General features: G+C 45.3%; 1 protein-coding gene across 3 annotated transcripts in view; it reads right to left on the reverse strand.

The window, feature by feature from the left end:
• ercc8 (excision repair cross-complementation group 8) overlaps positions 1-14507 on the reverse strand; it is a 93285-nt gene that overhangs the window by 14746 nt on the left and 64032 nt on the right. For 2 of the 3 annotated variants that reach the window (XM_070869232.1, XM_070869229.1), the window contains one exon: positions 8305-8394. In XM_070869232.1, coding sequence (XP_070725333.1) covers positions 8305-8394 — 90 coding nt within the window. Of the gene's footprint in view, positions 1-8304; positions 8395-10391; positions 10706-14507 lie in introns of those variants that run through there. The other variant, XM_070869224.1, reaches the window with a different exon arrangement.

The following is a 14507-nucleotide window of genomic DNA, read 5'->3' on the forward strand; positions in this document are numbered from 1 at the left end:
GATGGCATCATTGTTGGAGGCCACTGAGCAGCACTCACATGATGCTCCTCAGGTATAAAACGCCAGCCATTTTGAGTCAGGCACTTTGGGCCGAAATAAAGCAGAGCCAAGGTTGTACCTTCCTTAGTTAAACAGTACTTAGTTTGAACCTTTATTGCATACATAACATTGAGCGACGAGAATACAAGAACCTTTGTTTGCAAAATGAGCACGATTGGATTTTTAGAGCGATTCATGGAGGGAGAAGATTGGGCAGACTTTGTGAGTAGTTTGAACCAGTACTTCGTGGCCAACAAAATGAAGGGGGTCGACAATGCAGATCGGCGCTGGGCCGTGTTTCTCACTGTGTGCGGTTCAAAGATCTACAGTCTGATAAAGAATCTACTCATGCCTAGTGATCCAACAGAGAAAACGTAGGAGGAGTTGTGTACATTGGTACGGGAGCACCTCAAGCCAGACGACGGCATCATCATCTCTAGATACAGGTTTTATACACACGTTCGATCAGAGGGCCAGAACGCGGTGGAATTCGTTGCCGACCTGAGACATCTAGCAGGACTGTGCAAGTTCGGGACAGTGTTGGCAGACATGCTGCAGGACATCTTTATTATCGGTATCAACCACGAGGTGATCCTGCGCAAACTTCTGGCGGTGGAGGAGTTGGATTAAAAAAGGGCCATCCAGATCGCTCAATCATGTATGACAATGGACAGGAGTCGAAAGCAAATAGCGGTGAAGAACCGAACCTCGGCAAGTACTGTAAATGCGATTGATTCGGCTTTCGGCAGAGCGGCACATGGCAGGGCCTGTCCGGCTACGTTCGCGAAACTTGTGACTGCCCAAGGTCCCCCAGCGGGAATGTATCCGACTTCTCCGTGCTGGCGTTGTGGGGGAAATCATCGGTACCAGCAGTGCCGATTTAAGCAATATAGTTGCAAAGGCTGTTTGAGAGTGGGGCATCTCCAGCGCAAGTGTCTGCAGATGAGCAAGCGTGCTGCGACACACCACGTGGAGGATAGAAACATAGAAACATAGAAAATAGGTGCAGGAGTAGGCCATTCGGCCCTTCTAGCCTGCACCGCCATTCAATGAGTTCATGGCTGAACATTCAACTTCAGTACCCCATTCCTGCTTTCTCGCCATACCCCTTGATCCCCCTAGTAGTAAGGACCTCATCTAACTCCTTTTTGAATATATTTAGTGAATTGGCCTCAACAACTTTCTGTGGTAGAGAATTCCACAGGTTCACCACTCTCTGGGTGAAGAAGTTCCTCCGCATCTCGGTCCTAAATGGCTTACCCCTTATCCTTAGACTGTGACCTCTGGTTCTGGACTTCCCCAACATTGGGAACATTCTTCCTGCATCTAACCTGTCTAACCCCGTCAGAATTTTAAATGTTTCTATGAGGTCCCCTCTCATTCTTCTGAACTCCAGTGAATACAAGCCCAGTTGATCCAGTCTTTCTTGATCGGTCAGTCCCGCCATCCCGGGAATCAGTCTGGTGAACCTTCGCTGCACTCCCTCAATAGCAAGAATGTCCTTCCTCAGGTTAGGAGACCAAAACTGTACACAATACTCCAGGTGTGGCCTCACCAATGCCCTGTACAACTGTAGCAACACCTCCCTGCCCCTGTACTCAAATCCCCTTGCTATGAAGGCCAACATGCCATTTGCTTTCTTAACCGCCTGCTGCACCTGCATGCCAACTTTCAATGACTGATGTACCACGACACCCAGGTCTCTTTGCACCTCCCCTTTTCCTAATCTGTCACCATTCAGATAATAGTCTGTCTCTCTGTTTTTACCACCAAAGTGGATAACCTCACATTTATCCACATTATACTTCATCTGCCATGCATTTGCCCACTCACCTAACCTATCCAAGTCGCTCTGCAGCCTCACAGCATCCTCCTCGCAGCTCACACTGCCACCCAACTTAGTGTCATCTGCAAATTTGGAGATACTACATTTAATCCCCTCATCTAAATCATTAATGTACAATGTAAACAGCTGGGGCCCCAGCACAGAACCTTGCGGTACCCCACTAGTCACTACCTGCCATTCTGAAAAGTACCCATTTACTCCTACTCTTTGCTTCCTGTCTGACAACCAGTTCTCAATCCACGTCAGCACACTACCCCCAATCCCATGTGCTTTAACTTTGCACATCAATCTCTTGTGTGGGACCTTGTCGAACGCCTTCTGAAAGTCCAAATATACCACATCAACTGGTTCTCCCTTGTCCACTCTACTGGAAACATCCTCAAAAAATTCCAGAAGATTTGTCAAGCATGATTTCCCTTTCACAAATCCATGCTGACTTGGACCTATCATGTCACCTCTTTCCAAATGCACTGCTATGACATCCTTAATAATTGATTCCATTATTTTACCCACTACCGATGTCAGGCTGACCGGTCTATAATTCCCTGTTTTCTCTCTCCCTCCTTTTTTAAAAAGTGGGGTTACATTGGCTACCCTCCACTCTATAGGAACTGATCCAGAGTCAATGGAATGTTGGAAAATGACTGTCAATGCATCCACTATTTCCAAGGCCACCTCCTTAAGTACTCTGGGATGCAGTCCATCAGGCCCTGGGGATTTATCGGCCTTCAATCCCATCAATTTCCCCAATGGATAGGTTAGGATGAGAGTCAGACTAGCGCGGATCTAGATACGCAATCCGAGATGTCAGAGGAGGAAGTGTATGGACTGTACTCCTTCATAACCAAGAGTAAGTCAATTTTGATTGTGAAGTTTAACGGGATACTGGTATCGATGGAACTGGACACAGGGGCGAGTCAATCGATCATGAACGAGAGGGCATTTTATAAGCTGTGGGACACTAAGACTGTGAGGCCCAGGCTGAGCCCTCTTAACGCCAAGCTGCGCACGTACACCAAAGAACTGATAAAGGTGATTGTCAGTGCACAAATTAATGTGTCATACAACGGTGCGATTCATGAGTTACCGCTGTGGATTGTTCCAGGCAATGGCCCAACACTGCTCGGCAGGAGCGGGTTGGAGAAAATCAGGTGCGACTGGAACAACATAAAGGCGTTGTCATCGGAGGAAGATACATGTGCCCAAGTATTGAGCAAGTTCCCCTCGCTGTTCGAACCAGGTATCGGCAACTTCACGGGAGCCAAGGTGCAGATCCACGTGGACTCAGATGCAAGACCCGTTCATCATAAAGCTCGGGCAGTGCCGTATATGATGAGGGTGAAAGTCAAAATTGAACTGGACAGACTCCAGCGTGAAGGGATCATATCACCGGTCGAATTTAATGAATGGGCCAGCCCCATTGTTCCTGTGCTGAAAAGTGATGGCACAGTCAGAATCTGTGGAGACTACAAGGCTACGATCAACAGGATTTTGAAACAAGATCAGTACCCGTTACCGAAGGCTGATGACTTGTTTGCGACGCTTGCCGGAGGGAAGTCGTTCACAAAACTGGACTTGACGTCGGCCTATATGACACAGGAGTTGGTCGAGATGTCGAAGAGACTTATGTGCATTAACACACACAAAGGACCGTTTATTTACAACAGGTGCCCTTTCGGAATTCGCTCGGCTGCAGCAATATTCCAGAGGAATATGGAAAGTCTACTGAAGTCCGTTCCCAGAACCGTCGCGTTCCAAGATGACATCCTGATCACCGGTTGCGACTCCAAGGAACATCTGAACAACCTGGAAGAGGGTCGACTGCATTTGGATAGAGTGGGACTCAGACTGAAAAGCTTGAAATGTGTCTTCATGGCACCGGAGGTCAAATTCCTCGGGAGAAAAATCGCTGCTGATGGCATCAGACCTACTGACGTGAAAATTTAAGGCCATCAAGAATGCGATCAAGCCGCAGAATGCGACAGAGCTGCGTTCGTTCCTCGGTCTACTCAACTACTTTGGTAACTTCCTACCTAAATTGAGCACCTTACTAGAACCACTGCACGTTATTGAGAAAAGGCGACAACTGGGTGTGGGGCACATTGCAAGACAGAGCTTTCGAGAAAGCCACCAATCTGCTTTGCTCGAACAAGCTGCTGGTACATAATGACCCATGTAAACATTTAGTTTTGGCCTGTGACGCATTGTCATATGGAATTGGTTGCGTACTCCAACAAGCCAATGAGTCGGGGAAACTTCAACCTGTCGCGTATGCATCTAAAAGTTTGTCTAAAGCGGAAAGAGCCTACAGCATGGCAGAAAAAGAAGCTTTAGCGTGTGTACGGTGTTAAAAAGATGCATCAATATCTGTTCGATCTGAGGTTCGAATTAGAGACTGATCACAAGCCGCTCAGTTCATTGTTTTCGGAGAGCAAAGGTATCAATGCCAACGCTTCATCCCACATCCAAAGGTGGGCGCTGACATTATCTGCCTATGATTATGTCATTCGCCACAGATCTGGTATAGAAAATTATGTCGATGCTTTGAGCCGGTTACGGTTGCCCACACCGGAGGTGGAAATGCCACAACCGGCGGATTTCATGTTAATCATGGATACTTTTGAGAGTGAAGGAATCCCTGTCATGGCTCAACAAGACAAGACCTGGACCCGATTTTATCGGTGGTAATGGGTTGCATCCTCAAAGAGGATTGGCCTGCCATACCTAAGCAAATATGCAAGGAGGCCAAACAGTACATTCGCCACAAGGACGAACTGTCTATTCAAGCAGATTGCGTATTGTGGGGCAATCGCGTTGTAATGCTCAAGAAAGGGCGAGAGAAGTTTAAGCGTGGGTTACACAGGACACATCTGGGGAAAAATGATGATGAAGGCCATCGCCAGGTCCCATGTATGGTGGTCAGGAATTGATTCTGAGCTGGAAGCATGCATGCATCAGTGCAACACTTGCATGCAGCTCAGCAAAGCACCAGTGGAATCGCCTCTGAGTCTGTGGTCATGGCCATCCAAACCTTGGTCCAGGATCCATGTAGATTTTGCAGGTCCCTTCCTGGGCAAGATGTTTTTAGTGGTGGTGGACGCTTATTCGAAGTGGACAGAATGCATAACATGTCATCCAGCACGTCCACGGCAACCATAGAGAATCTCAATGTCATGTTCGCGACACATGGTCTGTCTGACATAGTGGTGAGCGACAATGGGTCGTGCTTCACCAGTCAGGAGTTTCAGGAGTTTGTGAAACTTAATGGCATAAAACATGTAAGATCAGCACCGTTTAAACCTGCGTCCAACGGGCAACCTGAACGTGCAGTACAAATTATCAAGCAAAGCATGAGGACAGTAACCCAAGGGTCACTGCAGACACACTTGTCCTGCACACTGCAGAGTTACAGGACAAGACCCCACACACTCACAGGGGTCTAGCCTGCTGAACTCATGATGAAAAGAGGTCTTAAGACCAAGCTATCTCTGGTACACCCGGATTTAAATAATCATGTTGAATACAGAAGACAAAGTCAACAAGGATACCACGATTGCACAAATGTGTCACACAAGATTTCTGTTAATGACCCTGTATATGTGTTGAAATATGATAAGGGTCCCAAATGGATCGCTGGTACAGTCATGGCCAAGGAGGGCAACAGAGTATTCGTTATTAAACTCAAGAATGGGCAAACTTGCAGGAAACACATGAATCAGACAAAGCTGAGGCACACAGACGAGCCAGAACAGTTGGACGAAGAAACCATCGATGACCAACCAACCTACCAGCAGTCTTCAGAGGACTCAAGGGTCAGCAGTGAACCTGGAATTTCCATTATGGACCTGTTCAATAAAAATGGATTGGAATTCCTGACATGGCCACTGCCACCCCCAGCAAGTCAGTCATCCAGCCATCAGCCACAACAGACCCCGCACACTCACCAAAGGCTGGAATCGAACTGAGACGGTCAACCCGGGAGCGCAAAGCATCAGACCATCTCAACCTGTGAAAGACTGTGTTAAGATCTCGGGGGTGGGGGTGGGGGGGCAGTATTGTCATGTATGTACATTCTGTTTGTTGCCACCAGATGGCGTCATCATTGGAGGCCACTGAGCAGCACGCACATGGTGCTGCTCAGGTATAAAAGGCCAGCCATTTTGCGAGTCAGGCACTTTGGGCCGAAATAAAGCAGAGCCAAGGTTGTACCTTGCTTAGTTAAACAGTACTCAGTTTGAACCTTTATTGTATACATAACAGTTACAAATTTATCGATATATATATATAATATATATATTTACTTCATTAATGAGATACTGATGCATGATGCAATAAACATTAGTATTTAGAGTCTCAGTTCCAAAAAGGCAGTCCAGGCAGTGCTGGGGAAGATCCATTCAATAAATAGATTACTTAAATAAACTAATGCAAATAAAACAAAAAAAGCTGATTATTCGTAAAAAATATCAAATAATTAAAGTTTAGTGATTTCATCAATAACTTCAAGGAAATAAGGGATGGCATCAAATTGAAAACAAGGGCATACAATGTGGTCAAGACGAGTGGGAGGCCAAAGGATTGGGAAATGTTTTAAAAGCCAGCAAAGAATGACTAAAAACAATAAAGAGAGGGAAGATCGATTATGAAAGTAAACTAGCACGAAATATAAAAACAGATAGTAAGAGTTTCTACAGGTACATACAAAGGAAGAGAATGGCTAAAGTAAATGTTGGTCCACTAGAGGATGAGACTGGGGAATTAATAATGGAGAACAGGGAAATGGCAGAGACATTGAACAAATATTTTGTATCGGTTTCCCAATAGTGAATAATCAAGGGGCAAAGGGAGGGAGGAACTTAATACAATCACTATCACCAATGAAGTAGAACTTCGTAAAATAATGGGACTAAAGGCGTACAAGTCCCCTGGACCTGATGGCTTACATCCTGGGGTCTTAAAAGAAATGGCTGCAGAGATAGTGGATGCATTGGTTGTAAATCTACCAAAATTCCCTGGATTCTGGGGCAGTCCCAGCGGATTGGAAAACTGCAAATGTCATGCCCCTATTTAAAAAAAGGAGGCAGGCAAAAAGCAGGAAACTATAGACCAGTTAGCCTAACATCTGTCGTTGGGAAAATGCTAGAGAGGATGCAGAGGAAATTCACTAGGATGCTGCCTGAAATGGAGAATCTTAGTTATGAGGACAGATTGGATAGGCTGGGTTTATTCTCATTGGAACAGAGGAGATTGAGAGGAGACGTCATTGAGCTGTACAGAATATTGAGGGGCCTGGACATAGTGGATAGTAAGGGCTTATTTCCATTGGTGGAGGGGTCTATTACGAGGGGCATAGCTTTAAAGTGGTTGGTGGAATGTTTAGAGGGGATTTGAAGGGGGGGGGGGGGTGGGGCTTCTTTACGCAGAGGGTTGTGGGGATCTGGAACTCACTGCCTGGAAGAGTGGTGGATGCAGAAGCCCTCACCACTTTTAAGAGATGGTTGGATGGGCACTGAAAGTGCGGTAACCTGCAGGGTTACGGACCTAAAGCTGGTAATTGGGATTAGACTGGATAACCTCTTGTTGGCCAGCGCAGATATAATGGTAAGTACTGGAGTGAGTTGAATACGGCCACGGAGATCTCCTGGACTAGTTTCGATCGCCTGGATGGGTCGGAGAGGAATTTTCCCAGATTTTCTCCCCTAAATTGTTATCTGGTTTTTGCCTCTCCCAAGAGATCACATGGCTCCGGTTGGGGTGGAGTGTTTCAGTGTAAGGGGTGTCGCAGGTGTGTGGGGCGGACTGGTTGGGCCGGGTGCTCTTTACCTTTCCGCCATTGTTTATTGGTTTATATGTAATCTTCAGGGTTGCTGACCGAGGGCCGTGCGGCTCTTGGTCGGCCAGCGCGGAAACGATGGGCGGAAATGGCCTCCTTCTGCGCTGTAAATTTCTATGTTTCTATGATAGAGAGATAAGAAACTGTAGTTATGAGGAGAGGTTTGAGATATTGGGACTATTTCCACTGGACACCTTGAGTAGATTTAATAGAGATTTTGAAAATTATGATGTGATTTCCTTCATTTGAGGAATCTGTGATGAGGGGGTTTATCAATTTAAAATTATCGCTGAGGGTAAGGAGTGGCTTTAGGAGAAATTTCTTTACGCAGAACATGGTACAGTTGATGCAGAGACTACTGCATATTTTGAGAGAATTGGAGAAATATTTGAAGCAGAAAATACTATGGGAGTGTGTGCGGCACTGGAATTCGTTTTGGATTGTTCTGGAAAAGAGTCAGAACTGAGGTGATTGGCTGAATGGCTTCCTTCTGTGGTTCTATGGTGGAAGATTTTACAATATCAGGTAAAGAGGAGCAGTTTTATTTTGTAGAATTAAAATAATCTGCATAATTTTTTTCTCTTACCCCCTTTGATTCATCATTTTCCACACCTGTTCGACCAAGATCTGGAATCCATGCTAAAATGTTAACATCACTGCCACCACTATAAAGCTCCTGCAAAGAGAAATTGATATTTGAAACACTTTTTGGATATGTTGGAAGACCAGTTCTCAATAGCAGAAACACAGCAGGTTTTCCGTGAGTGACAAAATTTACAATTTCCCCCTAACAGATTTTTAAATATAAAAATAAATTGATTGAGAGAAGCAACTTAAATTCAAAGTTCTCATTTCATCCTCTCCCCTCCACACACAAAAGAACTAGTATGTCCCTTTGAACATAGTGTGTTCATTGCAGCATTAGGAGAATTTACGCCAGCCAAGTCCAGAGGGAAGAAGGAACTGCATTAACTTTAGCAGAGAAACAATCATAACTCAGAATACCTCAGCAATGATGTTATTTCAACCACATGTGTTAATGCAGCTTCTTTTCATTGCTGAACTCAGTGACTTCTGCCAGTCATTTCTGGCAATGGGTAAAGAAAGCATTCAGAAGAACAGAAAATAACCAAGTTATTAAAGTTATCCCTAATTCTTCACAACAGTGACATTTTGTCTCAAATACTATAGTTGTCAATAACTGTGGTATATTTTATTCCTCAAACTCAAATGAAAGGTTTTAAGGAAATGGAATCAAACAACCCAATTTTCCATCCCAATTTCAATTTCCCTCCTCTGCATCGACACTATCCTTAAATGTTCTTGAATATATTTTTATTTGTCTCACCAGTAGGCCAATACCAACCATCTCAAAAGGGATCTTTACAGCTTTCTGAGAAAAGATCCTTACGGTTTTCACTCCTTTCTAAAGGCAATACAGTTGGGATTGGTTTAAAAAAAAACAGGCTCAGGAGTAAGCCCTGGTGCATGTGTCAATTGAGATTTGTCTTTTGGGTTTTCTATTAAGTAATAAAATGCTCCAGTACTGGAAGTGTTGAGTTGTGCCAGAGTTGAGGGATGCATCTGTCGGTACTTAGAAAGAAGGCTGAGTGAACATGTTGGTGGTGTGGGTTCCTTGTCCCATTAGTAGGTGGGTTGGTACGGTTGTGGTAGTCTTTAGAACCTCTGCCCAAAATTGGTGAGCAGGATTAGGATGCATGTTTGATAGTGCCCATTTGGCTACAGGTTTGGCAACACTTGCATGATAGAATTCAGTGGAATTTAGGGAGCATTTTTGTGTAAGGTACGAGTCCAGAAAGATTGTGCACTAATTGTCACTCAGTACACTGCAGATGGAGGTTGAAAGTCTCTGGAAGATTGAATAGCCTCATCAGCAGAGAGAGGACAGATAGGCCCTAGGGCACCTTCAGTGTAATCCATGCTTCCCACTAGGCTGCTAGGATTGGGTATACCATTGGGCAATTTTTGGCAACAGCTAGCGTTTTCTGGGAATGAGAAAGAGAGAGCATGCAAATGGGATAGTTCAGGTAGCAGCTGCCTCCATTCCCAGCCAGACATTTTAGAAGGCGCATTATTCCAGGCAATTGCACTATCCAATAGTGGAGATGGAAGTTCAGGAGACTGAGACTATCTTGGGAAGCTGTAAATATCACAAGTATATTCTTGAGCATAGGATACAGAAGATGCACTTGTTAAGATTAGCGAACTGCTGTACTGGAATATGGATAGACAGCATTTGGATGTAGGAGTATGCTCACTTTTATAGTGGTTAGTCTCCTTAGTTGTATTCCAGCTGTTTGAGTCTATGGAGGAGAAATTTGGTTGTGCCTCAGTTGGGGAGGTGTCCCGAGCGGAGTTGTAAATTTTGCGCCGGCAAATGGTTTGCGTCTACCGTCGCAAAATTCATCAGCTGGGCCTGGAGTTTGGAGTAGAGCGCTAAGGGAGACGTTGCACGCCGCTTTTAGGGTGCTAGGCAGGCTGAGCAAGGGAAAATCCCGAGCTCAACAGCTGGCCTCGGAGCGCCATAACAGAGAACTGAGGGGAAAAAAACACCAAAAACATTCCCAATACATAGCTCACGCCACAGCATAAATTGCAAAAAAAAAATAGAAAAAAAAATAATCACACTTATCTGAGGTCAGCATTACTTACCTCACTGCGGCCGCTGCAGCTTGGAACATCTGCTTTCACAGGCATTCCCACCAGGGCGCGCGGAGTGCTAAGAGTTGGGCGGCAGCCACAAATCGAGCCGATGTTGCAACCACAAATCGAGCCGATGTTGCAACCAGATGCGTTGCACACCAGCTCGCCACTTCCGGGCGATAATGCTCGCTGTCTGGTTGATACCGGCACCGAATTTTCCGGTGGGACGGTGGAAGCTGGCCGTCCGGGCGCAAGTGCTTTCCGCCGCCATTGCTGCCCCTTCGGGGCGCTGAAAGGGGCAGCAAACTACCGAAAATCCAGCCCTATATATGTATAATGGAAAGGTTGGGGAGAAGCAAGGTTTATTTGTTACGGCCTGCAAGGTTGGGTGTCACAGTCATGCCTGAGTACTTGAAACCTTCCACTTTGCAAGCAATTGGGTAGGACTCTCAGATTTGTTTCAGGGTCGGGTACTGAGCTGACTTGGCCAAAGCATATCCTTTGAAATAGTTGAATTTGTAGTTCAAAAGCCCATTTGGCCCATTGAGCCCGTGCCGGCTCTCTGCTAGAGCACTTCAGCTAGTCCTTCCCCATATCCCTGCAAATCTTTTTCCTTCAGGTACTTATCCAATTCCCTTTTTAAAGCCACAAATGGAATCTGCCTCCACCATTATCATAGGCAGTGCATTCCAGATCATAACCACTCGCTGCTTTTAAAAAAAATCTCTCATGTCGGTTCTTCTGCCAAATCACTTTTAATCTGTGATCTCTGGTTCTCGACCCTTCCGCCAATGGGAACAGTTTCTCTCTATTTACTCTGTCCAGACCACTCATGGTTTTGAGCACCTCTATCAAATCTCCTCTCAACCTTCTCTGCTCTAAGGAGAACAACCCCAGCTTCTCCAGTAACTGAAGTCCTTCATCCTTGGAACCATTCTTGTAAATCTTTCCTGCACCCTCTCCAAGGCCTTCACATCCATCCTAAAGTATGGTGCCCAGAATTGGACACAATAGTCCAGTTGAGGCTGAATCAGTGCCCTATAAAGCTTCATCATAACTTCCTTGCTTTTGTACTCTATGCCTCTATTTATGAAGTCCAGGATTCTGTATGCTTTTTTAAAAACCACTTTCACAACCTGCCCTGTCACCTTCAATGATTTGTGCACATATATCTCTGTTCCTGCACCCCATTTAGAATTGTATCCTTTAATTTATATTGCCACTCCTCATTCTTCCTACCAAAATGTATCACTTCACACTTTTCTGCTTAAATTTCATCTGCCATGGGTCCTCCCGTTCCACCAGCCTATGTTCGAACATAAGAACATAAGAAATAGGAACAGCAGTAGGTCATTCGGCCCCTTGAGCCTGCTCCACCATTTAACAAGATCATTGCTGATCATAGAAGTTTACAACATGGAAGGAAGCCATTTCGGCCCATCGTGTCTGTGCCGGCCAACAAGAAGCTATCCAGCCTAACCCCATTTTCCAGCTCTAGGTCCGTAACCCTGCAGGTTACGGCACTTCAAGTGCACATCCAAGTACTTTTTAAATGTGGTGAGGGTTTCTCCCTCTACCACCCTTTCAGGCAGTGAGTTCCAGACCCCTAGAACCCTCTGCATGAAGAAATTTCCCCTCAAATCCCCTCCAAACTTCTACCAATTACTTTAAATTTAGCCCCTTGGTTGTTGACCCCTCTGCTAAGGGAAATAGACCCTTTCTATCCACTATCTAGGCCCATCATAATTTTATACACCTCAATGAGGTCTCCCCTCAGCCTCCTCTGTCCCAAGGAAAACAAATCCAGAATATCCAATCTGTCCTCCTCATAGCTAAGATTCTCCACTCCCAGCAACATCCTTGTAAATCTCCTCTATACCCTCTCCAGTGCAATCATGTCCTTCCTGTAATGTGGTGACCAGAACTGCACGCAGTACTCCAGCTGTGGCCTAACCAGTGTTTTATACAGTTCTAGCATAACCCCCCTGCTCTGATCTTCTATGCCTCGGTTAATAAAGGCAAGCATTCCGTATGCCTTCTTAACCACCTTATCAATCTGGCCTGAGACCTTCAGGGATCTGTGGACATGCACTCCACGGTCCCTTTGTTCCTCTACATTTCTCAGTGTCCTACCATTTAATGTGTATTCCCTTTCCTTGTTAGCCCTCCCCAAATGCATTACCTCACACTTCCCTGGATTAAATTCAATTTGCCACTAGTCTGCCCACCTGACCAGTTGATTGCTATCTTCCTGCATTCCGCAGCTTTCTTCTTCATTATCAACCACTCAGCCTATTTTTGTATCATCTGCAAATTTCTTAATCATACCCCCTATAAGAATATAAGAATTAGGAACAGGAGTAGGCCATCTAGCCCCTCGAGCCTGCTCCGCCATTCAATAAGATCATGGCTGATCTGGCCGTGGACTCAGCTCCACTAACCCGCCCGCTCCCCATAACCCTTAATTCCCTTATTGGTTAAAAATCTATCTATCTGTGATTTGAATACATTCAATGAGCTAGCCTCAACTGCTTCCTTGGGCAGAGAATTCCACAGATTCACAACCCTCTGGGAGAAGAAATTCCTTCTTAACTCGGTTTTAAATTGGCTCCCCCGTATTTTGAGGCTGTGCCCCCTAGTTCTAGTCTCCCCGACCAGTGGAAACAACCTCTCTGCCTCTATCTTGTCTATCCCTTTCATTATTTTAAATGTTTCTATAAGATCACCCCTCATCCTTCTGAACTCCAACGAATAAAGACCCAGTCTACTCAATCTATCATCATAGGGAAACCCCCTCATCTCTGGAATCAGCCGAGTGAATCGTCTCTGTACCCCCTCCAAAGCTAGTATATCCTTCCTTAAGAATGGTGACCAAAGCTGCACACAGTACTCCAGGTGTGGCCTCACCAATACCCTATACAGTTGCAGCAGGACCTCCCTGCTTTTGTACTCCATCCCTCTCGCAATGAAGGCCAACATTCCATTCGCCTTCCTGATTACCTGCTGCACCTGCAAACTAACTTTTTGGGATTCATGCACAAGGACCCCCAGGTCCCTCTGCACCGCAGCATGTTGTAATTTCACCCCATTCAAATAATATTCCCTTTTACTGTTTTTTTCCCCCCAAGGTGGATGACCTCACATTTTCCGACATTGTATTCCATCTGCCAAACCTTAGCCCATTCGCTTAACCTATCTAAATCTCTTTGCAGCCTCTCTGTGGCCTCTACACAACCAGCTTTCCCACTAATCTTTGTGTCATCTGCAAATTTTGTTACACTACACTCTGTCCCCTCTTCCAGGTCATCTATGTATATTGTAAACAGTTATGGTCCCAGCACCGATCCCTGTGGTACACCACTAACCACCGATTTCCAACCCGAAAAGTACCCATTTATCCCGACTCTCTGCTTTCTGTTAGCTAGTCAATTCTCTATCCATGCTAATACATTTCCTCTGACTCCGCGTACCTTTATCTTCTGCAGTAACCTTTTGTGTGGCACCTTATCGAATGCCTTTTGGAAAACTAAATACACCACATCCATCGGTACACCTCTATCCACCATGCTTGTTATATCCTCAAAGAGTTCCAGTAAATTAGTTAAACATGATTTCCCCTTCATGAATCCATGTTGCGTCTGCTTGATTGCACTATTCCTATCTAGATGTCCCGCTATTTTTTCCTTAATGATAGCTTCAAGCATTTTCCCCACTACAGATGTTAAACTAACCGGCCTATAGTTACCTGCCTTTTGTCTTCCCCCTTTTTTTAAACAGAGGCGTTACATTGGCTGCTTTCCAATCCGCTGGTACCTCCCCAGAGTCCAGAGAATTTTGGCAGATTATAACGAATGCATCTGCTATAACTTCCGCCATCTCTTTTAATACCCTAGGATGCATTTCATCAGGACCAGGGGACTTGTCTACCTTGAGTCCCATTAGCCTGTCCAGCACTACCCTGCTAGTGTTTAGTGATTATCTCAAGGTCCTCCCCTCCCACATTCCCGTGACCAGCAATTTTTGGCATGGTTTTTGTGTCTTCCACTGTGAAGACCGAAGCAAAATAATTGTTTAAGATCTCAGCCATTTCCACATTTCCCATTATTAAATCCCCTTTCTCATCTT

Source organism: Pristiophorus japonicus, chromosome 2 (genome assembly GCF_044704955.1).
Source record: "Pristiophorus japonicus isolate sPriJap1 chromosome 2, sPriJap1.hap1, whole genome shotgun sequence".
NCBI classification, from domain to species: Eukaryota; Metazoa; Chordata; class Chondrichthyes; family Pristiophoridae; genus Pristiophorus; species Pristiophorus japonicus.